Genomic DNA, 25711 nt, shown 5'->3' on the forward strand with positions numbered 1-25711 from the left:
AGGGGTTCCCAACCTGCAGTCCATGGTTAGTGGTAGGGGACTCCTGTTCTAAGTGGTTGTGTACTGGTGGGCTGGGATCCAGGTGATCTGGTGGATAAGAGTAAGTGGTGCCTGTGGTGAGTGGTTGGGTCTTTTGGTTGTTCAGGTTCTCCTTTCACAGCTGCCACTTGTTCCCTGTGGCACAGAGGAGGTCGATCTCCTGTAGCAGCTCCCTCTCGAACTGATTTCCTCCAGGTGCATCTATTAAATGCAATGTCTTCCCAGTTTTTACATGTTGTGCTGAATTCCTTCCAGCTGATCTTGATGTTATCTTTGAGACATTTCCTTTGCCCATCAGAAATAGACTATAATTCAATTAACATGAATCCATACTCAAATACAATTCTGGTTAAGAATCCTGAGCACCCATATCAAACCATCCATTGTCACTAGGAGTGCAGACTAGATGAATTTAACATATGTAATATCAATATGTAGTGTTCAACCAAAATAAACTTTGAACTAATATTTATTTGAATATTTTTTAATATGCAGGAGCAGAATCAGGCTATTTGGCCCCTTGAGTCTGCTCTACCATTCCATCATGGTTGATTTATTATCCTTCTCAAACCCATTCTCTTGCCTTCTCCCTGTAATCTTTGACACCCTTACTAATCAAAATATTACCAAACTCTGCTTTAAATATACCCAATGACTTGGCCTCCACAGCCATCTCAAACTGCAGGATGAATTCTATCATGCCTCCTAAGTGTTCCTTTAACTTAAACTCTAAAATAGCTTTGAGTTTTATTTGCTCCAAAATATATTGATAACTAGGAGTTCAGCACAAAAGCAAAATAACTCTGAAACTTAAAAGTTTTGGATATATGACATTTAGGTTTGAATAAGAGTAACTTTGTCGGTGAGTTAGGTCGGGAAGTAGCCGTGAGGTGATATGAAAAATCAATTACAAGTGAGCAGCATTGGTCTTTTAATTTGCTTATGGACAATATCCTCAAAAGGCTGCAGAGCGTTTCACAAAGCACATATTTAGTAAGATACAAAACATCACTACTGGTTATAGAACATTTCAACACAAAACAGGTCCTTTGGCCCACAATATTGTGCAAACTTTTTAACCTACTCTTAGATAAATCAAACCCTTCCTTCCTCCATTTTTCTATCATTCATATGCCTACCTAAGAGTTTCTTAAATGCCCCAATGCCACCGACAGTGTGTTCTATGCACCTACTACTTTGTATTTTAAAAAAAACAACATACCCCTGACATCCCCCTTTATACTTTCCTTTAATCACCTTAACACTATGTCCCCTTGTATTAGTCATTTCTGTCCTCTGAAAAAGTATCTGGCTGTCCACTTGATCTAAGCCTCTTCTTGTACACTTCTACCAAGTCACTTCTCATCCTCCCTTGCTCAAAAAAAGAAAAGCTCTAGCTCACACAACCTATCCTCATAAAACGTGCTCTCTAATCCAGGGAGCGTACTGGTAAATTTCCTCTGCACCCTCTCTAAAGTGTCCATTTTTTGTCTGTAATGAGGTAACACAATACTCCAAGTGTAGTCCATCCAGTTTTATAGAGCATTAATATAACTTCAGAGTTCAAAGTAAATTTATTATCAAATATAGGTATCACCATGTACTACCCTGAGATTAATTTTCATGCAAACATTCACAGTAGACAAAGAAATGCAACGGAGTCATCCTAAATGTACACACAGCTCTTGAACTCAATCTCACGACTAATGAAGAGCAACGCACCATTATGCCTTCTTAACAACTTTCCCCTACCCACTCTGGTGTTTCTCTTTGACATTTTACTAGTCGAGTGAAGTGTTTTATGGTCCTGATTTCAGGCTGCCACTTGTACTTTCAGAGCCAGTTGTCTCGTGTGATGTCGGATATGCGGACACTGGTAGCCGAAGAAAGGAAGCATCGTCAGGAGGTGGAACAAGCCGAACTGGAGAAGAAGGAGCTAATAGAGTTGTTGAGAAGCTGGAATAAAGAGACCGGGCTTCTCAGTGGAGAAGGAAGCAGCAAGAGAATCACAGCTGTTAGACCCCCCAACCGAATGGAAAGCATCAAACGCAAGCCTAAAGAGGTCACTGTTATCTAAATGATGGGTTACTAAATTATCATGAAAGCATTTCCCTCATGTTTGTTTTAAATGGGTTCCATTTTTTTTGCCTTGTCCAGTTAGAACACAGCATTTAATTCAGTACTACATAGGACACTGTACATTACAGGCCCTTCAACCCACACCCACCACTAAATCTGTGTATAATAAAAACAAACCTCTCACATCTTTCCTGCCCTCCCCACCATACTTGCTTCCAAACACCTTAAAATTATGCCCCTTCATATTAGCCATTTCAGCCCTGGGCAAGCATCTCTGGCTGTCCTTTGTATCCATGCCTCTATGTGTTGGACGTGGCCAAGTGGATAAGGCATCGGTCTAGTGATCTGAAGGTTGCTAGTTTGAGCCTTGGCTGAGGCTGCGTGTGTGTCCTTGAGCAAGGCACTTAACTACACATTGCTTTGCGACGACACCGGTGCCAAGCTGTATGGGTCCTAATGCCCTTCCCTTGGACAACATGGGTGGCGTGGACAGGGGAGACTTGCAAGCTTGGGCAACTGCCGGTCTTCCTTAAAAAAAACCTTGCCCAGGCTTGCGCCTTGGAAACTTTACAAGGTCCAAATCCAGGGTCTGTCGAGACTAACGGAGGCCTACCTATCAATGCCCTCTAGTCCAGGCAGAATCCTGGTAAATCTCTGCACCCTTTCTGCCACTTAAATAAAGGCAGAACTGATATTCTTGCCCAACTTTCTTTTGATGCCCAGCTTTTCTGCAAACAGAAATGTAATGATCTTTGCTTGGCCTTAGCACTGGTCAATGGAGTCACTTAATTCACTGAAGTGCTGTGTTCAGTGTATTTAAGGGAAATTTGTTAAACTGTTGCTTGAATGTCATGTCTTCCTGAAGGATAAAATCCTAATAAATTAAGAGTGACTGAATTTCAAACAAGAAAGATTTTTGCCTTGTAGACTGCGGCTCTTTACATTAGAACAAGTACTCAGTGGCCACTTCATTCGGTACACCTGCACACTGGCTCATTAATGCAAAAATCTAATCAGCCTATCATGTGGCAGTAACTCAGTGCATAAAAGCAAGAGGAAGAGGTTCAGTTGTTGTTCAGACCAAACATTGGAATGAGGAAGAATTGTGAACTTAGATCATAAGAAATAGGAGCAGAATTAGGACATTTGGCCCAAAGAGTCTGCTCTGCTATTTCATCATGGCTGATCCAATTTCGTTCTCAGCCCCAGTCTCCTACCTTCTCCCTGTATGCCTTCATGCCCTGACCAATCAAGAATCTATGAACCTCTGCCCTATATGTGCTTAAAGACTTGGCCTCTGCAGCTGTCTGTGGCAAAGAATTCCACAGAATCACCACTCTCAGACTAAAGAAACTCATCTGTTCTAAAAGGATGGCCCTTAGTTCTGAGGCTGCATCCTCTAGTCTTAGACTCTTCCACCACAGAAAACATCCTCTCCACATCCACTTTATTGAGGCCTTTCACTATTCGATAGGTTTCATTGAGGTCACCACTCATTCTTCCAAATTCCAGTGCCCAGAGCCATCAAGCACTCTTCATCTGACAAGCCACTTGCGTAGTCTTTAGAACCCTCTCCAGTTTCAGAACGTCCTTTCTAAGTAGCCCAAAACTGTTCACAATACTCCAAGTGAGGCCTCACCAGTGCTTTATAAAGTCTCAATATTACATCCTTGCTTTTATATTCTAGTCAACTTGAAATGAATGCTAAGATTGCATTTGCCTTCCTCACCACAGACTCAACCTGCAAATTTATCTTTAGGGAATCCTTCACAAGAACTCCCAAGTCCCCTTTAAACCTTTTTTTGTATTTGCTCTCCATTTAGAAAACAGACAATCCTTTTATTTCTTCTACCAAAGTGTATGACCATACACTTCCCAATACTGTATTCCATCTGTCACTTTGCCCATTCTGCTTATCTGTCTATCCTTCTGTAGCCCCTCTACTTCTTCAAAACTACCTGCTTCTTTACCTGTCTCCATATCATCTGCAAACTTGGCAACAAAGCTATCAATTCCATCATCTAAATCATTGACATATAATGTAAAAAGAATCAGCCCCTACACAGACCCACGAGACACCGGAAGCCAGTCAGAAAAGGCTCCCTTTATTCCCACTCTTTGCCTCCTGTCAATCAGCCACAGCTTTATCCATGCTAGAATCTTTCCTGTAATACCATGGGTTGCAGCTTGTTAAGCAGCTCATGTGTGGCACCTTGTCAAAGGCCACCTGAAAATCCAAGTACTCAACATCAGCTAATTCTCCTTTGTCTACCCTACTTCAAGGAATTCCAACAGGTTTGTCAAGCAAAATTTTCCCTTGAGGAACCCATAAGCATCCAGGTACCCTGAGACTTCATCCTTTATGATCAACTCCAACGTTTTCTCAAGCAGTGAGGTCAAACTAACTGGTCTAAATTTCCTTTCTTCTGCCCCTCTCCCTCTTGAAGAGTGGAGAGACATTTGCAATTTTCCAATCTTACAAAACCATTCCTGAATCTAGTGATTCTTCAATGATCATTACTAATGCCTCCACAGTCTTTTTCAGAACTCTGGGGTGTATATGATCTGATCTTGTTGCATCTCCATCTTAATATCTTTCGGTTTCACTAAAACCTTCTAACTTCCCTCTTAATTTTTGTTCTCTCGGGCTTTTGTGTTGGCTTTGACTTCTCTTGTTAGCCACATTTGTGTCATCTTACCTTTAGAATACTTGTTCCTCTTTGGGAGTTTGAATGGGGCACGACTGCGCAAGTGCATGAAGGTTGGCCTCTGAGACAGTGGGAGAGTTTAAAAGGCAAACAGATTAACGGAGCGGGCGATGGAGTAGTGGGAGACAGAGTAGGAAGGCTTTGGCTCGAGAAGCTTCGGTGAGCAGAGGCTGAGGACGAACTTGCTCCCCAGTCAGGTAAGGCCGGTCAGCTCCTTTAATTAATCTAATTAACTTAGAAGTAGGTCTTTTTTTCCCCTTGGCGAATCGGCCCAGACAGATGGAGGAACAGCAGGGCTCACTGAGCTAACGGTTTAAAAAGTTTGTGTGTTTGGCGAATTAAATAGGTGAGTAGACTTACTTTTCCTTGTTTCATTCCTGTGGAATTAGGTAGCATGTCTGCAGGGTTAGTGCTTTGTTCAGTGTGTCAGATGTGGGAATCCTGGGAGACCTCCAGCCTCCCTGATGGCCAATTCTGTGCCAGGTGCACCGAGATGCAGCTCCTCGGAGACCGTGTTAGGGATCTGGAGCTGCAGTTTGATGACCTACTGCTTATTAGGGAAAGTGAAGAGGTGATAGACAGGAGCTACAGGGAGATAGTCATCCCTAGGCTACAGGGGTCAGAAAACTGGGTGACTGTAAGGAGAGGGAAGGGAAATGCCCAGATAGTGGAGATCACCCCTGTGGCTGCCCCCCTCAGCAACAAGTATATCGTTTTGGATGCTGTTGAGGGGAACGACCTGACGGGACGGCCACGGTGACCGGGTCTCTGGCACTGAGCCTGGCGCTGTTGTGTAGGAGGGAAGGAGGGAGGATTGCAGTAGTCATAGGGGATTCCATAGTCGGGGAACAGACAGGAGATACTGTGAGCCTGATGGAGATACCCGCATGGTGTACCCCCCAGGTGCCAGGGTACGGGATGTCTCCAATTGGGTCCAGAATATTCTGAAGGGAGAGGGCGAGCAGCCAGCTGTCTTGGTACATGTTGGTACCAAAGACATAGATAGGAAAAGGGAGGAGGACCTGAAGAAAGATTTCCGGGAGTTAGGAAGGAAGCTGAGAAGCAGGACCTCCAGGGTAGTAATCTCAGGATTGCTACCTGTGCCATGTGCTAGCGAGGGCAAGAATAGTAGGATCAGGCGATGGATGCGTGGCTGAGAGACTGGTGCAGGGGGCAGGGCCTCAGATTCTTGGATCATTGGGATCTCTTTTGGGGGAGGTATGACCTGTTCAAAAAGGACGGGTTACACCTGAACTCAAGGGGACCAATATCCTGGCGGGAAGGTTTAATAGAGCTGTTAGGTTTAAACTAATTCAGCAGGGGGATGGGAACCAGAATGATAGAGCGGAGGAGGTGGAAAACAGAAATAAATCTAAGATAGCAGTAAAGATGTCAGGAAGGACAGGCAGGTGATGGGACAAATTTGCAGCCATTGGAATGAGTTGCAGTGCGATAAAGTTGCAGTACAATCAAAGCAAAAAGTAGCAAATACTGGACTTAAGGTGTTATACTTAAATGCACACAGCATACAGAATAAGGTGGATGTTCTTGTCATACAGCTACAGATTGGCAGGAATGATTGTGGCCATCACTGAGACGTGGCTAAAGGATTCATGTCTCTGGGAGCTGAACGTCCAAGGATACATGGTGTATCGGAAGGATAGGCAGGTAGGCAGAGGGGATGGCGTGGCTTTATTGGTAAGAAATGGTATTAAATCATTAGAAAGAGTTGACATAAGATCAGAAGATGCCAGATCTTTATGGGTTGAGCTAAGAAATAGCAGGGGTAAAAGGACCCTGATGGCAGTTATATACAGGCTGCCTAACAGCTGCAGTGATGTGGACTACAAATTACAACAGGAAATAGAAAAGGCTTGGCAGAAGGACAGTGTTATGATAATTGTGGGGGATTTTAACATGCAAGTGGATTGTTAAAATCAGGTTGGCACTGGATCTCAAGAGAGAAAATTTGTAGAATGTCTACGAGATGGCTTTTCAGAACAGCTTCTTGTTGAGCCCACTAGAGGATCGGCTGTACTGGATTGTGTATTGTGTAATGAACCAGAGGTGATTAGAGAGATGGAAGTGAAGGAACCCTTAGGAGGCAGTGATCACAACATGATTGAGTTCACTGTGAAATTTGAGAAAGAGAAGCCAAAATCCGATGTGTTGGTATTTCAGTGGAGTAAAGGAAATTACAATGGCATGAGAGAGGAACTGGCCAAGGTTGACTGGAAAGGGACACTAGCGGAAGGACGGCAGAGTGGCAGTGGCTGGTGTTTATGCGAGAAGTGAGGAAGGTGCAAGACAGATATATTCCAAAGAAGAAGAAATTTTCAAATGGAAAAAGGATGCAACCGTGGCTGACGAGAGAAGTCAAAGCCAAAGTAAAAGCAAAGGAGAGGGCATACAAGGAAGCAAAAATTAGGGGAAGACAGGATTGGGAAGTTTTTAAAAGCTTACAAAAGGAAACTAAGAATGTCATTAAGAGGGAAAAGATGAACTATGAAAGGAAGCTAGCAAATAATATCAAAGAGGATACTAAAAGCTTTTTCAAGTATATAAAGAGTAGATATAGGACCGATAGAAAATGATGCTGGAGAAATTGTAATGGGAGATAAGGAGATGGTGAACGAGTATTTTGCATCAGTCTTCACTGAGGAAGACATCAGCAATATACCAGATACTCAAGGGCGTCAGGGAAGTGTGCGCAGTCACAATTACGACAGAGAAAGTACTCAGGAAGCTGAATAGTCTAAGGGTAGATAAATCTCCCGGACTAGAAGGATTACACCCTCGTGTTCTGAAGGAAGTAGCTGTGGAGATTGCGGAGGCATTAGCAATGATCTTTCAAAACTCAATAGATTCTGGCATGGTTCTGGAGGACTGGAAGATTGCAAATGTCACTCTGCTATTTAAGAAGGGGGCAAGGAAGCAAAAAGGAAATTGTAGACCTGTTAGCTTGACATCGGTGGTTGGGAAGTTGTTGGGAGTCAATTGTCAAGGATGAGGTTACGGAGTACCTGGAGGCATATGACAAGACAGGCAGAACTCAGCATGGTTTCCTTAAAAGAAAATCCTGCCTGACAAACCTAGTGCAATTTTTTGAGGAAATTACAAGTAGGCTAGACAAGGGAGATGCAGTGGATGTTGTCTATTTGGATTTTCAGAAGGCCTTTGATAAAGGTGCTGCACATGAGGCTGCTAAACAAGAGCCCATGGAATTACAGGAAAGTTACATACATGGATAGAGCATTGGCTTAATGGCAGGAAACGGAGAGTGGGAATAAAGGGATCCCATTCCGGTTGGCTGCCAGTTACCAGTGGGGTTCCACAGGGGTCTGTGTTGGGGCCGCTTCTTTTTACGTTGTATATCAACAATTTGGATTATGAAATAGGTGTCTTTGTGGCTAAGTTTGCTGATGATACAAAGGTAGGTGGAGGGGCCGGTAGTGCTGAGAAAACAGAGAGTTTGCAGAGAGACTTGGATAGATTGGAGGAATGGGCAAAGAAATGGCAATTGAAATACAGTGTTGGAAAGTGTATGGTCATGCACTTTGGTAGAAGAAATAAACGGGCAGACTATTATTTAAGTGGGGAGAGAATTCAGAGTTCTGAGATGCAACGGGACTTGGGAGTCCTCGTGCAGGATAGCAGGATGCAGGTTAATCTCCAGGTTGAGTCGGTGGTGAAGAAGGCAAATGCAATGTTGGCATTAATTTCTAGAGGAATAGAGTATAGGAGCAGGGATGTGATGTTGAGGCTCTATAAGGCACTGGTAAGACCTCACTTGGAATACTGTGTGCAGTTCTGGGCTCCTTATTTAAGAAAGGATGTGCTGACATTGGAGAGGATTCAGAGAAGATTCACGAGAATGATTTCAGGGATGAGAGGGTTAACATATGGGTAACATTTGACCGCTCTTGGACTGTACTCCTTGGAGTTTAGAAGAATGAGGGGGGACCTCATAGAAACATTTCAAATGTTGAAAGGCATGGACAGAGTGGATGTAGCAAAGTGGTTTCCCATGGTGGGGGAGTCTAGTACGAGAGGGCATGACTTAAGGATTGAAGAGTGCCCATTCAGACCAGAGATGCGAAGAAATTTTTTTAGCCAGAGGGTGGTGAATCTGTGGAACTTTTGTCACAGGCGGCAGTGGAGGCCAAGTGAAGGCAGAGATTGATAGGTATCTGAGTAGCCAGAGCATCAAAGGTTATGGTGAGAAGGCGGGAGAGTGGGACTAAATGGGAGATTGGATCAGCTCATGATGAAATGGCAGAGCAGGCTCGATGGACCAATGGCTGACTTCTGCTCCTTTGTCTTACGGTCTTATCCTGTGCCTTTTGGATTACTTCCAGAAACTCCATCCACTGCTGCTCTGCCATCAGCCCTGCCAGTGTTTTTTTTCAATCGATTCTAGTCAGCTCTTCTCTCATGACTCTGCAATTCCCTTTATAATACTCCATTATAATACTGATACATATGACTTTAGCTGCTTGAGGTTATTTTACCTTAAGCTCTCTAATCAATTCTAGTTCGTTGCACAACATCCAATCCAGAATAGCTGATCTGCTGGTGGGCTCACCCTTGAATTGCTCTGAAAAGCTATCTGGTAGGTATTCTAGAAATTCTCCCTCTTGGAATCCAGAACCAGCCTGATTTTCCCAATATACCTGCATATTGAAGTCTCCCATGATTATTTTAACTTTGTCATTTTGGTATGCATTTTCTATCTCGTTATAATTTGTAGTCCACATTGTTACTACCATTTGGGGATCTGTACACAATTCCCATCAGGGTCTTTTTATCCGTTCAGTTCCCTGGCTCTATCCACAACGATTCAACACCTTCTGACCCTATGACACCTCTTTCTAATGATTTGATTTCATTGTTAACCAACATAGCAATGCCGCCCCCTCTGCTTTCCTGGTTGTCCTTTTGATACAATGTGTATCCTTGAACATTACGCTCCCAGCTATAATCTTCCTTCAACCATGAATCAGTGATGCCTAAAACATCATACATGCAGATCTGTAACTGTGCTACAAGTTGATTGACATTCCGTATACCTCACACATCCAAATAAAGGACCTTTAGTCCTGTATTCACCCTTTTCAATTTTGTCCACCTTTGACACTGCAACTTATCCAGCTACCATCACTCCAATTTCCATCCCCCTGCCAAATTAGTTTAAAACCTCCAGAACAACTCTCACCAACCTACCCACAAGGATATTGAATCCCTCAGGTTCAGGTGTAACCCATCCCTTCCCCAGAAGAGATCCCAGAGATCCATAAATCTGAACCCCTGCCCCAGATAGGAATCATCCTATTCCTTCCCTCACTGGCATGAGGACAGGCAGCAATCCAGAGGTCCTATTTCTCAGCTTTCTACCTAGCTCCCTAAAATCTCTCTTCAGGACCTCCTCACCTTGTCTACCTATGTCATTGTGCCAGTATGCTTACCCTCACCCCTAAGAATCTCTATCGCACCCACAGAATCTCATCTCTGTTCCTCTGACTAGGGAATCTCATATCAACACTGTGGTCCTCTTCACCACTCTGCTCCCCTGAGCCACAGCACTAGATTCATTGCTAGAGACCCACTCACTGTGGCCCCCTCCTGGTAAGTGAATTTGACTGTGGAATGATTGCTGGTGCCAGATTGGGTGGTTTGAGCATTTAAAAACTACTGGTCTCCTGGGATTTTCATGCACAGCATGATTTAGAGTTTACAGAGAATGGTGCAATAAAAAAAAACATCCAGCAAGCAGCAGTTCTGTGCACAGAAATGCCTTGTTAATGAGAAGATGGGTGGCTCACACTGACAGGAAGGCTACAGTAGCTGAAATAACCACACGTGTCGAAGAGCATCTCTGAATGCACAACACATCAAACCTAAATGTGGATAGGCTACAGCAGCTGAAGACCACAAAGACACTCAGTGGCCACTTTATTAGGTACAAGAGGAATCTAATAATGTAGCCACTGATTGTAAGACAACACTACTCAATAAAGGTCCTTTGGCACATGATATTGTGCCGACTGTTTGTCCTTTCCCTCCATTATAGTCCTCCATTTTTCTATCATGCATGCGCCCGTTTCTTAAATGTCCCCAGTAGGCCTACCTTTCCCACCACCCTTGGCCAGTACAATGCAAGAATTTAAATATCAAAGCTCCAGGCATATTACCTGCATATCATTCTCAGAGCAGAAATGAAGATGTAATGTGATCACATGAATTGAGACAGGCAGCTGTAGAGAAGGATATGGGATCCACATATGCAGAATGTTAGGGTGGATTCCCTTCATGGGGAACTGTGTGACTTTGGTTAATGTGGGGAGGCTGATGCAAGGGCAGCCACCACACGGTCCTTGACAGATTGGGGTCAGGGTCCAGTAGCAAGGAATGCAAAACGACTGGGGTCCCTCACTACTGCAGTGTTCCTCCATTTTCACTGTTGTTGTGATATGTCATCATCTTCCACCAGCTCCACTGCTAGGTAGTCTTAATCTGGAACCTCCCCTTGGCCTTACCACTGTGAGTGACCCTTCCAGGGCCATAAGACTTTCAGCCCATCGAGTCTGTTCTGCCAGTCCATCAGAATAGGCCCTTCTGTCTCTTAGATCCATGCTGCCCAGCAATCCTATGATTGAACCCTGACCTATTCTCTGGACAACTAACCGAGTAGCCGGTACATCTTTCTGGGAGGAAACTGGTGCACCCAGGAAAAACCCGCGCAGTGACAGGGAGATTGTACCAACTCTGTACGGACTGCAGCAGGGACTGCTATTGTAAAGTGTTGTGCTAACCACTATGCTACACTGTCTCATCTCCCTCTGAACCCCATTCTCCTGCCTGCTCTCCATCATTTTTGATGCCCTGATTAATCAACTTCCACCATAAATTTATTCAATGACTTGGCCTGCGCTGCCATCTATGGCAATGAATTACACAAATTCACCACCCTCTGGCTGATATTTTTCCTTATTTCTGTTCTAAACAGACATCCTTCTATTCTGAGGCTGTGCCCCCTGGTCCTTGACTCACCCACTATAGGCAACATCCCCTCTATCCAGACCTTTCAATATTCTGTAGGATTCAATGAGACACCCCCATCATTCTTCAAATTCCAGTGAACACAGAAACAGAGCCATCAAATGCTCCTGATATGTTAATCCTTTCAAAGAGAATATTTCCTGTGGTGGGAGAGTCTAAGAACAGAGGACACTGTCTCAGAATATTGTGTGCAGTTTTGGTCACCGAATTACAGGAAGTATACTAATAAGGTTGAAAGAGTGCAGAGAAGGTTTACAAGGATGTTGCTGGGACTTGAGAAACTGAGTTACAGAGAAAGGTTGAATAGGTTAGGATGTTATTCCCTGGAGCATAGAAGAATGAGGGGAGACTTGATAGAGGTATATAAAATTATGATAGGTATAGATAGAGTGAATGTAAGCAGGCTTTTTCCACTGAGGCTAGGGGAGAAAAAAACCCAGAGGTCATGGGTTAAGGGTGAAGGGGGAAAAGTTTAAAGGGAATATTGGGGGGGGGGTTTCTTCACAGAGTGGTGGGAGTGTGGAATGAGCTGCCATTTTAAGTGTTGAATGCGGGCTCATTTTTAACATTTAAGAAAAACTTAAATGGGTACATGGATGAGAGGTGTATGGACGGATATGGTCTAGGTGCAGGTCAGTGGAACTAGGCAGAAAAATGGTTTGGCACAACCAAGAAAGGCCAAAAGGCCTGTTTCTGTGCTGTAATGTTCTGGGTAATAGAGGGGTGTCCTTTTAGAACAGGGGAGGAATCTCTTTAGCCAGAGTAGAACCCTTTGCCACAAGCAGCCATGGAGGCCACGTCTTTATATATGTTTAAGGCAGGGGTTGATAGATTCTTGATTAATCAGGGCATGAAGGGATATGGGGAGGAGGCAGGAGACTGGGGCTGAGAGGAAACTGGATTAACCATGATGAAATAGCAGAGCAGACTCTATGGGCCAAACGACCTAATTCTGCTCCTATATCTTATGGTCCTATAAAGCCTCAGCACCGCATCTTTGCTTTTGTATTCTTATCTTCTTGAAATTAATGCTATATTGCTATTGCCTTCCTTAGCACTAACTCAGCTTATAGGGAATCCTGCACGAGAACTCCCAATTACTTTTGCACCTGATTTTTGAGTTTTCTTGCCATTTAGAAAATAGTCCACACCTTTATTCCTTCTACCGATGTTCATGACCATACACTTCCCTACACTAGGGCAGCGCAGTAGTGTAGTGATTAGCAAAATGCTTTACAGTAACTGGAACCCTGTCTCCCTGTGACAGTGTGGGTTTCCTCTGGGTGCTTTGGTTTCCTCCCACAGTGCAAAGACGTACCTGTTGGTAGGTTAATTGGTCATTTTAAATTGTCCCATGATTAGGCTTGGGTTAAAACAGTTGCTGGGTGGTGTGGAAGGATCTATGGACCACTGTATCTTAAATAAATAAATTATATAAGCCACTTCTTTGTGCATTCTCCCAATCTGCATCGTACTGAAATAATACTGTTACAAGCTAAAATGAAAGATCATTGAAAAGACTGCATTCTAATTAAGAATGTTCTTAGTAATTGTTAATGTGGATATCACCAGTGGGGATGTAAAGGTACATTAATTATTTCACGTCCATTTGGAGTAATGTGGGCGATAGATTTCCTGAAGTAAAGAACCTTAGTGAATCTGTTTTGGGCTGATGACAATGAGAATTCTACAGTCAATATTCATCAATAAATCACCAAATTAATCAAACTCAGTTTTACAATGTGCCAAGTTGGAATTTAAACTCTTGGCCAAGGACCTGGAGTGAAATTACCTGTAGTGTACACACACACACTTGAATTCAACACAAGGGGCTCGTTCCACTTCTTCATAACATGACTGATCAATTTGTTAACTTGACTCTGCATTCCTGCTCAATTTGTTCCATTTCATCCCTTGTTACTCAATCTACTTTTGCCTAAGCAATCCACTTCCAATAAACATGAGAAAAAAGACCCAAAATTCTGTGAGAGTGAGTAAGGCCTCCATTGGTCAGGATTGACCCTGGATATTGCATCCTAGCTGTCTAGATATGCAAGCTTGGGCAGTATGACACGGAGAGAAGCTCTCCCTCTCCACGCAGATGATGAACCCAAAGGAACGGCAGAGACTAATACAGTTTGGCACCAGTGGCATTCCAGAAGTTGCCAGTCAGCGTTTAACTCACCATAGGACTGCCTTAGGGACTCTAGCTCTAGATTTCTTCCTCAAGGCTTACTCCCAAAACCTTCCCAAGGGTGGGTGTAGCCACAAGGCATCAGAGGTTTGAGATCAAAGTTTTCCTTCTCCTTCGTGAGCTACCAACCATAGCCGACAAGCTCCATGTGCCCGAAGCAACTGGTTTTAAGGCACCTTTGTCCCTTCTGTATAACATACAAATACTGAAGAAACTGAGCAGGTCAGGCAGCCTCTATGGAAAGGAATAAACAGTCAAGACCCTCGGCTGGAAACTTAAGACTGTTTATTCCCCTCCATAAATGCTACCTGACCTGCAGAGTTCCTCCAGCATTTTCTGTGTGTTGCTCTGGATTTCCAGTATCTGCAAAATCGCTTGTGGTTACCATTTGAGTACATCTTGTACCAATGCACTAAATGTCCTACTTTAACCTCCAGTTTTAAAGTACATTGTTGACAGTCATAAACACAAGGTACATACGTTAGGGCATCAAAAGTTATGGCGGAAAATGGGTTCCTTTCTAGTCCTGATGAAGGGTCTCGGCCCAAAATGCCAAATCTTTATTCCTTTCCATCGATGCTGCATGACCTGCTCCAGCATTTTGTGTGCGTTAATCTGCTCAAATAAAATTCGTGGAACTGCTTTTGTTCAATACACAGGGTCTCATCAATTATGAAATACATCTTTTTGATCAAGTTTATTAAAATTTCAAGAGTTATAAAAGAACAACATCTTCCAAATTTCTTCAACAAAAATAACCACTTCTTTCAACTAAATCTCACTGCCAGAATTTACTGGCGTCAAACGTTGGTCCGTCAGTGCCATGTATTCCACTACAGAATCTCTTTCAACTTCACCGTTTTGAGTGGGTAAACACTTAATTGTTCACGGATGAAGAGAAAATCTCCATTTAACGGGTAAATGATCGCACGTGTCTTCCCCTTCCACTACTTCCTCCACTGAACTTCCCTCGGGAACCACCTCCTCCCCACGATGGCCCTGCTCCTCGACCCCTTGATGCACGGTCACGGGGACTCTGTCGATAGCCTGGAACAACAAACACTTGTCAGGTAACAATTGGCAAGCATGTATTATTAAAATAGAGCAGCAAGTAAAGCGACTTTATCTACAAAGGAACATTACAACTTCTAACACTCTGTAGTTATGTTTCAAAAATTGTTAACCATTTTGAGATGCCTTTTGTTAATAGATCATTTAACTGTGTAAGTTATATCAAAAGCCTCTTTGGAGCGTACTTTTTCATAAACTCAGAATCGAGTTTTTTCATCACTGATGCAACGTGAAATTTGTTCTTTTGCAGCAGCAATACAGTGCAATACATGGTTAGGTTGAGTTGTTCTCCGATCCTGGCAACTTACTTGCAAATGTTTCGACACCGTTAGAGAAGACATCATCAGTGTGCTGTTAATTGTGTGTCCTCTGAATGCTTGGCCTTTATATACTAATCAATCAGCTGATTGGTTGTCATTCAGAAACTCTATTGTGATGTGGGAGGAAATTTCATCGCTGATTGGTTGTGTGGCGAACTTCATGCATTAGTAATTTTGCCTGTATTAGCTCATAAATTGGATAAGATCTACGTGTTTGTTTACAGAATTGTTCACAGAAAACACGCCTCATGGAATTCTCTTGCATGCCGCATGTCTTCTTGCTCCACGACTTTCACTGATGCCCAGTCAAATCTCTGCCCCTTTTGATCTCCACGGGTAGAGACCAAGGAGAACTAGTCATCACAGCCAGTTGATGTTTATGGATCCTTGTCGATAATTTTCTCACAGTTTGGCCAACAATAGAGTTTCTGACGTGATGACCAATCAGCTGACTGACAAGTATCTAAAGGCCATGCATATAGAGCTCACACTTCATCACAATTAACAGCGCACTGATGATGTCACCTCGTACGGTGACAAAACATTTGCAAGTAACTTGCCAAGACTGAAGAACAACTCAACCCAACCATCAGTTTTTTCCAAATTATTTTCAGTGCAAAACATATATATAAAAATTAAAATAACCACTTTTTAATGTTATTTAAATTGTATATATTTGCTGATATTTATGTATTTATGCACATTTCATTCCATATGTGCAGTTCTAACTTTATTTTTATATAATTCTTTATTGTTGAATTGTTGAATTTTTTTCTGTTGTATGTCACATCCTGACCAGCACACTACAGCAAATTCCTGATACATGTAAATATATATGGCAAATAAAGCTAATCTTTGATCCTTATCTTTGTCTCTGTCCATTAGAAGTTTAAACACTTCTATTTAGTAAGTGAACCATGAGTTTGTATGCTACACCTGTTTGTTAGATTTTCATTTATCTATTCATGTTAAGGAACGGCACAGTAGAGATATGTCTCTACCAAAGGAAGTGTAAGGTATTCCTATCCTCTGCTAGCCTGCAGGTCTTGCTTGGACAAGGTGTAGCACCTGCTTAGCCCCCAATCAGGGTCACTTGAAACCATGGGAACAGGTGATAGATGGTTGTATGACCAGATATTGCATGTCACAAGTCCTGGTTATGTGACCACTGACACCAGGCAGGCAATCTCCGAAGAGTATTGATAATGGCTGGGGTCACCCATCTTGTAAAGACATTGTCCAGAAGAAGGCAATGGCAAACCACTTCCGTAGAAAAATTTTTCCAAGAACAATCATGGTCATGGAAGATCATGATTGCCACATCATATGACAAGGCACATAATGAACAAACAATTCATATGTACTTTTGTAAAGTAGGGAGTCGTACCTGCAGACGGCTGCCTGGATGGAAGTGTTTTGTTAAAGTTGCCCTGAGCCCCTCTGTTTTCACCATAGATGATCCGGGGGCTGTTTTGTGCATTCCAGCCAGAGCCACGCCCGCCTTCACGTCGGCTGTAACTTCCTACAAGGGAAAAGGAAACAGCTGTTCAAAGACCAGACCAGAAACAACTAATGGACACACAGTGCTTTAGAAGAAAGAACAGAAATTACAGCTGAAAACAGCTGCCTCAATGTCTAACGTTTGTAACGAGTGTACCTTCACCATGCAATCATTAAATACAGACAGAGCAGGGCTTCCCGAGGGGGTGGGGAAATGGCACGTTTTAAAAGGTCAAAGAAGCCACGAGAAGACAAACAGCTATGCACAGAGGAGTGGGAGATTGATTTACAAGCCAAACCATCGCATGCTTCCCACTATTATCCTGGGTAAGTAGCGCTGTAATGGGCTTCCTTCTACAGAAGGACACCATCTTTTCTGTTGCATTTTCTTGATTTTTGTTAACAGTTTAATACTGTGCAAACAGAGAGAAGTAGGAAATGTAGTATTATAGTACCCCGTTCATCCTGACTTTTTGCTGCATAAAAAGGGCTTGAAATACCAGCGCACAAATGAAACTCTGTAGAAATGAAAGGGACTTTAAAAAAATTGCTTATTCATCAGAAAGCACAATTTTGATACTGTTAAATTCACAAAATAATCTGCAGGTGAAACATTTTAGCAGCAGTGACAAACGCTTGCAGGAAGCTTGGCAGTTCTGAATCTGACATTTACAGGCAGACTGGGAATTAAAATTATTTACAGGGCAGGATGCAAATTCACGTTAGCATGTATGTTATTTTTCTCTAGATAGTTTGCATTGCTGGAAGACATATTGAATGGAGTATTGTAAGCAGTTTTAGGCCCCTTATCTAAGAAAGGAGGTGCTGGCATTAGTGAAGGTCCAGATGATGTTCACGTAAATGCTCCCAGGGATTGAAGGGTTAACATATATGGTTCTGGGTCTATACACTGGAATTTAGAAGAATGGGGGAGGGGGGAAATCACATTGAAACCTATAATTTCTAGCAGCAGAAGGCACAACCTCAGAATAGAGGGACATCCATTTAGCAGCAATTTGTCTGGCAAAGGGTGGTGAATCTGTAGAATTCATTGCCACAGGTGCCTACAGAGGCCATATCATTGGGTATATTTAAAGTGGAGATTGATAGATTCTTGATTTTCTGGAACCTATCAGCCTGATCTTGAAAACCTTGGTTTTTGAGAGATACTGAGAACCTGGTTAAGAGAAAGGAGGTGCATAGCATGTTTAGGCAGGTAGGAACAACTGAGGCACTTGAGTATAAGAAATGCATAAGAACACTTGAGGAGGAAATCAGGAGGGCTAAAAGATATGAGGTTGCTCGAGCAGACAAGGTGAAGAAACATAAGGGCTTCTACAAACAAATATGTGAAGAGAAAGGGAGGTCTTAAATGGATTTTTTGCATCTGTATTTATTCGGGAGATGGACACAAGAGTCTATAGATGTGAGGAAGTGCAGTAGCGAGGTCATGAACCCGATACAGATTACAGAGGAGGTGTCTGCAATCTTGAGACAAATTAAGGTAGATAAATCTCCAGGGCCCAACATGCTGTTCCCTCAGACCCCATGGGAGACTAGTGGAGAAATTGCAGGGCCCTAGCAAAAATATTTACAACATCCTTAGCATTAGGTGGTGTTGGAGGATTGGAGAATAGTTAATGTTATTCTGTTGTTTAAGAAAGACTCTTAAGAATAGCCAAGAAATTACAGGTTGGTGAATAGTGGCAAAGCTATTGGAAGGTATTCTAAGGGACCAGACATACAAGGGATAGTCAATGTGGCTTTGTGTGTGGTAGGTCGTTTCTAACCACCTTATAGAGCTTTTCAAGGAAGTTACCAGGAAAGTTGACGAAGGCAGGCAGTGGTTGTTGTCTACTTAAGACTTTAGCAAGGTCCCGCAAGGGAGATTAGTCAAGAAGGTTCAGTCACTTGGCATTCAGGATGAGGTAGTAAACTCGATTAGAGATTGGCTTCGCAGTAGAAGCTACAGAGCCTTTGTAGATGGCTGCCTCTCTGACTGTAGGCCTGTGACTACTGATGTGCTGCACGATTCGGTGCTGGTTCCATTGTTGTTTGTCATCTATATCAACAATCTGGATGATAATGTGGTAAACTGGATCAACAAATTTGTGGATGACACCATGACTGGAAGACTACCACTTAATGTGGGTTCTGAACTAGATGGGAAAATGGGCAGATGGAATTTGATGTAGACAAGTGTGAGGTGTTGCACTTTGGGAGGACCAACTGGGGTAGGTCTTACATGGTAAGAGGTAGGACACAGTGGAGTGCGGGAGAACAGAGGGACCTGGGAATACAAATCCACAATTCCTTGAAAGTGGTGTCACAGGTAGATAAGGTCATGAAGCACCCCACTCACCCTGCTCAGGGACTGTTTGCCACACTCCCATCAGGGAGGAGGCTACAAAGCATCCACACCAGAATAACTCAAAGAGTTAATTTCCCCAAGCTGTAAGGCTGATCCACACTTCCACACCCCAACTACCACTACTTTATCACTTCCTGTCAGAGTCACCTTCTGTACAGACACTCCTGTACCTACCATCACTTTATGGACATTTAATCAATGTATTTAAGCTATCTTATTTATTTACTTGACATAGAGTGCAGAATAGGCCATTCTGGCCCTTTGAGTTGCACCATCCAGCAACCCGATTTGGACTGTGGGAGGAAACCAGAGCACCCGGAGGATACCCCTGCAGCCACAGGGAGAATATACAAACTCCTCACAGGAAGTGCTGGGAATTGCTGGCACTGTAAAACGTTGTACTGACCACTACGCTACCATACCGCCTCAAATTATGTATTTATATTTATTGCGCTTTTTATTATTCAGCTCTATCTTATTGTGTTTTTTTGTGTGCTAGTTATTTTGTTCCTCTTCACTTGTGTACTGGAAAAGACAATAATCTTGAATCTTGAAACTACACGCAGGGCCTTTGGGTATGGATCCTGTTGGACAAATTTATCCAAAGCACAGGCCATGTAGACATTTCTGGAACCAGGAAAAATTTATTAACAGTATCACTCTTGAAGTACGACACTCCTCACACATCTTTTTCCAACCCTCTATCTGCACAACAAATTGTAGCAAAATATCACACTTCTATACAGACTTTAGAACTATTCAGTCAGTGAGTGCAGAAGAGCACGTACTTTATTCACTTAGCAAGTGATGCCAAGCAGATCCACTGTTGTTTGTCATCCAAATCAACGATCTGGGTGATAATGTGGCAAACTGGATTAGCAAATTTGTGGATGACTCCAAGATTGGGGGTGCAGTGGACAGCGAGGAAGACTATAATGGCTTGGAGAGGGATCTGGATCAGCTGGGAAAATGGGCAGAAAAATGGCAGACAGAATTTAATGCAAAGTGAGGTGTTGCACTTCAGGAGGACAAACTAGGGTAAGACTTACGCAGGGAACAGTGGTACACTGAGGACTGCAATAGATCACAGCGGGCTGTGAATATAGATCCATAATTCATTGAAAGTTGCATCACAGGTAGATAGGGTCATAAAGAAAGCTTTTGGCTAAATCTGGAGTATTGTGTGCAGTTTTGGTCACGTACCTGCAGAATAGAATGAAAATTTACAAGTACCTTGTCAGGACTGCAGGACACGAGTTATAGGGAAAGATTGAATAGGAAAATGAGATGAGATTTGATAGAGATATACAAAATGATGAGGGATAAATGTAAATAGTCTTTTTCCACTGAGGTTGGGTGAAACTAGAGCTAGAGGTCATGAGTTAAGGGTGAAAAGTGAAATGAGCTGCCAGTGGGTGGTGGATGCAGGTTGTATAATTTGTATAAGTACAAATTTGTATTAGTTTGTATATATTTGTACAAGTACATCATTGGGAGAGGTATGAAGGACTATGGTCCAGTGGTCTGGGTGCAGGTCGATGGGACTAGACAGATGAATAGTTTGGCATGGACTAGAAGGGCCAACGGGCCTGATTCTGTGCTGGAGTGCTCTATGACCTCATATATCTCTCTCTAGCAACTCCAAAGGCAGAGCATACATTGCTGACCAAACTTTGTAAATGAAAATTCTCCAAATGTCTCCATCAGAATCCTTTAAAACTAAAAGTTTGATCCAAGTCTTCCCTTATCCAGTGGAAATAATTCCGCTTTAATTAATTATCCCTCTACCCAATTCTCCTGCCTTCTCTCCCTAACCTTTGATGCTCTGACTAATCAAGACCCATCTACCTCTGCTTTAAATTTCCCAATGACTTGTTTGGGGCAATGAATTCCACAGATTCATTTTTCACTACCTCAACTTCTTTAATATATAGTACTTGTTTCTGCACATTTTAAAAAATAATCTATTCAATATATGTTATTGATTTAATTGTTTATTGTTTTATTTTACTTTTTTTTTCTCTCTGCTAGATTATATATTGCATTGAACTGCTGCTGCTAAGTTAACAAATTTCACGTGACGTGCTGGTGATAATAAACCTGATTCTGATTCTGAGATTCACCACTCTCTGGCTAAAAAGATTCCTCATTTCTGTTCTAAATTGATGCCCTGTTCTGAGGCTGTGCCTTCAGCTCACCACTCTATCTAGGCCACAGTGAGATTCCCTTTGTTCTTCCAAATTCCAGGGAGTAGAGCTGTCAAATGCTCTTCCTTCACTAACTCTTTCATTCCCAGCATCATTCTTGAGAACCTCCTCTAGATGCTCTCCTCTAGCAGCTCATCTTTTCTTAGATAAGGAGTCCAAAACTGCTCACAATCTGACCAACGCCTTATAAAGCCTCAGCATTACATCCTGGCTTTTATATTCTACTCCTCTCAAAATAAAGGCTAACATTATACATTAAAATTAGAGACCACCATATGAATTAGACTTCATGATCAAAACTGTGAAAAACTCAAGATTCAAGTGTTATTTCAATTTCCATTCACTAAATTTATCTCTAAATACAATGAACTTTGGTGAAATTAGTTCAGGGTCAGAACCCATAGCAACCCAGCCTAAATCTCAATTGCCCGGGAACAAAATGGTTAACATTGAGGAGTATTTGATTGTTCTGGGCGGGTGCTCACTAGAGTTTAGAAGAATGGGGTGGGGGGGGGGGGGGGTCCTCATTGAAACCTATCAAATTTTGAAAGGCCTCAAGAAAATGGATGTGGAAAGGATGTTTCCTATAGTGGGGGTAGTCTGGACCAGAGGGCACACCTTCAGAAAAGAACAATGTCCATTTAGAACAGAGATGAGGAGGAATGTATTTAGCCAGAGGGTGACGGGTCTGTGCAATTCATTGGCTGAGGAGGCCAAGTCATTGGATATATTTAAAGTGGAGGTTAATAGGATCTTGATTAAGCACGAAAGGTTTTGGGGAGAAGGCAGGAGAATGGAATTGAGAGGGAAAAATCAGCTGTTATCAAAGGTGGAACAGTCTTGATGACCCTAGCTCTGACCCTATCTTTTATGATCTTATGGTTTTAACGTCACCAGTTTATTATTTCATCAGCCACCAGATCAGGAGGCACAAGGACCGGTCAGTTGGCACACTCAGAGTTCAAGCCATGGGGTTCCATCATTGGCTAGTCCAAGGGTCGAAACTGAAGATCAATGCTTGAAAGCTGATCAGATATCCCAAAGTCTTAGCCCGTGGCTGAAGCCTGCAGGGCTGGAGACCTGTCCTGGAGTTGGAGAGCTGTCCGTGCGTGTGGGTGGCAGAGGGAGGGAGATTGCTTTGCTGTTGTTGTTGTTTTGTTGCTTGTTGTGTTCTGTGTTGTTCTGCTGAACATTGTGGCCATGCTAATGCTGGAATGTGTGGTGACATGCATGGGCTGCCCCCAGCACATCTACGGGTGTGTTACTTGTTAACCCAAACAAGACATTTCACTGCAAGTTTCCCTGTATGTGATAAATCAGAATCTGAAACGTATATAGTTTTGAATTTGAAAAAGAATTTTGGAAAATCGGACAATTTAACAAAGAGTAACACACACAAATTGCTGGAAGAACTCAGCAGGTCAGGCAGCATCTCTGGAGAGTCAAAGTTTCTCACCGAGACCCTTCATCAGGATTGGAAATGAAGGGAAATGCCAGAATAAGAAGGTGTGCGGGGAGGGGAATGAAGACAAACTAGAAGGTGAAGCCAGGTGGATACTGTTGTCATATTCAGGCATGGTAATTTGAATGTTAAAGCTGGTGGAAAGACGTTTGTTCCAGAGCCACAATATGTAGTAACCCGAGCTCATGAATCATTTCATTTTAGTTATTTTTAGTGATATGGCACAGAATAAATAGACCCTTGAGTCACACAGCCGCAGCACTGAGCACATCTACACAGGAAAGCAGCATCCAACACCAGGGACCCCCCTCTATCCAGCCCATGTTCTTTTCTCACTGCTGCCATCAAGGAGGAGGTACAGAAACCTCAGGATTCATACCACCAGGTTCAGGAACATTTATTACCCCTCAAGCATTGGGCTCTTGAACCAGATGGGATAACCCAACACTGAACTGTTCCCACAACCTATGAACTCACTTTCAAGGACTCTTCATCTCATGTATTTGGACTCTACCTCATTTTTTTTTAATATAAGCATTTCTGTTTTTGCACATTTTAAAAAATCTATTCAATATATGTAAATGATTTACTTGTTTATTATTATGTTTTATTTTATTTATTATTATTTTTTTCTCTCTGTTAGATTATGTATTGCATTGAACTGCTGATGCTAAGTTAACAAATTTCACGTCACATGCCAGTGATAATAAACCTGATTCTGATTTATTATTATAATATTATTTTTCTTTTTGTATTTGCAGTTGGTTATCTTTTGCACATTGGTTGTTTGTCTATCTTGTGTGCATTTTTTCACTGACTATTGTGTTTCTTTGTATTTACTATGAATATTCACAAGATAATGAATCGCGGGATTGTATAAGGTGACATACAGGTACTTTGATAATAAATTGACTTTGAATTAATCAAATTTAATATCATTAGTCAGCGATAGATTCAAGTCCCTTTGCGCCAATAACCATGAAGGATGGAATAAGGTATAGGAGCAATTACAGTTAAACACCTAATACAAGGAAAGATATTTATTGCCCAAATAAGCTCTGATAAATTTAACTATGATTAATAATTATAACTGATAGTGAGTTATAAATTCTTTTGACTGGACACTTGAAACAACGTATTACCCCATATGCAGATTTAGACAACAAATTACTTACGATTTCTGGTGCTGGGGTGCAGTAGTCCTACAGCATGACCTGGAATAAAAGGCAGACCTTCTACAGAGAGACAGAGTAAAAAGATTAATAAATGCACCATATATATTGTACCTAACTTAAGCCTATAGTCATTGAATGAAAATATTGCATCTTCCTGAGCTAAAACATGGATATAACTTAGCAATTGGTCATCATAAATATTCTCCAATAACTGGCACTTTACACCACTTTAAACTGCAATGGAAATTAAAGTGACACCAACTTACAAAGTAATGTTCACACAAAATGCTAGAAGAACTCAGCAGATCAGGCAGCATCTATGGAAAGGATTAAAGTGTCCAATCAAGACCCTTCCTTTCTACACTGGGTGAGGAATCTCAGCCCAAAATATTAATTCTTTATTCCTTTCCAAAGATGATACCTGACCTGTTGAGTTCCTGCAGTGTCTTCTGTATATTACGCTGGATTTCCAGCATCAGCAAAATCCGTAAGACCATTGGATGCATCCTCCAAATCATTTACCAACTTACAAACTGAGGTTAGATGTATTTTTCCCTTAAAAGATAATGTGTTTTTGTGAGTGAAAAGAAGTTTTTAGATATACAGTGGATTCCAGTTAATTGGGGCATCCGTTAATCGGGATAGCTGCCTATTTGGGCCAACGCTGAGAAAACAAGAACTAATTAAGAAAGTAACTGGGATTCCCATAATTTATTTGGGGCAGGAGACTGTTGTCAGTTTCTAACTGGCTTCAGTCACATACACTTAAGACCATAAGATATAGCAGCAGAAGTAGGCCATCTGGCCCATTGAGTCTGTTCCGCCTTTCAGTCATGGCTGATCCAGTTCTTCCAGTCATCCCCACTCCCCTGCCTTCATGCCATACCTATTGATGCCATAGCTAATCAAGAACAATAGACAATAAGTGGAGAAGTAGACCATTCGGCCCCTCAAGTCTGCACCGCCATTCTGAGATCATGGCTGATCATTCACTATCAATACCCAGTCCCTGCCTTGTCCCCATATCCCTTGATTCCCCTATCCATCAGATATCTATCTAGCTCCTTCTTGAAAGCATCCAGAGAATTGGCCTCCACCGTCTAGAACCTATCAATCTCTGCCTTAAATGCACCCAATGACCTGGCCTCCACATCTGCTGGTGGAAACAAATTCCACAGATTTATCACCCTCCGACTAAAGTAATTTCTCCACATCTCTGCTCTAAATGAACGTCCTTCAATCCTGAAGTTATACCCTTTTGTCCTAGACTCCCCCACCATGGGAAATAACTTTGCCATATCTAATCTGTTCAGGCCTTTTAACATTCGGAACATTTCAATGAGATGCCCCCTCATTCTCCTGAACTCCAGGGAATACAGCCCAAGAGCTGCCAGACGTTCCTCATACGGTAACCCTTTCATTCCTGGAATCATTCTCTTGAATCTTCTCTGAACCCTCTCCAATATCAGTATATCTGTTCTAAAATAAGGAGCCCAAAACTGTACACTTCAAGTGTGGTCTCACGA

General features: G+C 42.3%; 2 protein-coding genes across 6 annotated transcripts in view; one reads left to right on the forward strand and one right to left on the reverse strand.

Annotated features, from left to right (window-relative positions):
• rnf41l (ring finger protein 41, like) overlaps nucleotides 1-14615 on the forward strand; it is a 55816-nt gene extending 41201 nt beyond the window's left edge. For all 3 annotated transcript variants that reach the window (XM_059985019.1, XM_059985028.1, XM_059985014.1), the window contains one exon: nucleotides 1877-14615. In XM_059985019.1, the coding sequence (XP_059841002.1) occupies nucleotides 1877-2116 (240 nt within the window). In that variant the 3' untranslated portion in view covers nucleotides 2117-14615. The remainder of the gene's footprint in view (nucleotides 1-1876) is intronic.
• Nucleotides 14616-14757: 142 nt separating this feature from the next.
• Nucleotides 14758-25711, reverse strand: part of virma (vir like m6A methyltransferase associated) — a 102981-nt gene continuing 92027 nt past the window's right edge. For 2 of the 3 annotated variants that reach the window (XM_059984873.1, XM_059984866.1), the window contains exons 23-26: nucleotides 24186-24245; nucleotides 17426-17488; nucleotides 16858-16992; nucleotides 14758-15126 (exon numbers count right to left, since the gene is read on the reverse strand). In XM_059984873.1, coding sequence (XP_059840856.1) covers nucleotides 14990-15126; nucleotides 16858-16992; nucleotides 17426-17488; nucleotides 24186-24245 — 395 coding nt within the window. In that variant the 3' untranslated portion in view covers nucleotides 14758-14989. The remainder of the gene's footprint in view (nucleotides 15127-16857; nucleotides 16993-17425; nucleotides 17489-24185; nucleotides 24246-25711) is intronic. The other variant, XM_059984880.1, reaches the window with a different exon arrangement.

This window comes from Hypanus sabinus, chromosome 1 (genome assembly GCF_030144855.1).
Source record: "Hypanus sabinus isolate sHypSab1 chromosome 1, sHypSab1.hap1, whole genome shotgun sequence".
In the NCBI taxonomy this organism is placed as follows: domain Eukaryota; kingdom Metazoa; phylum Chordata; class Chondrichthyes; order Myliobatiformes; family Dasyatidae; genus Hypanus; species Hypanus sabinus.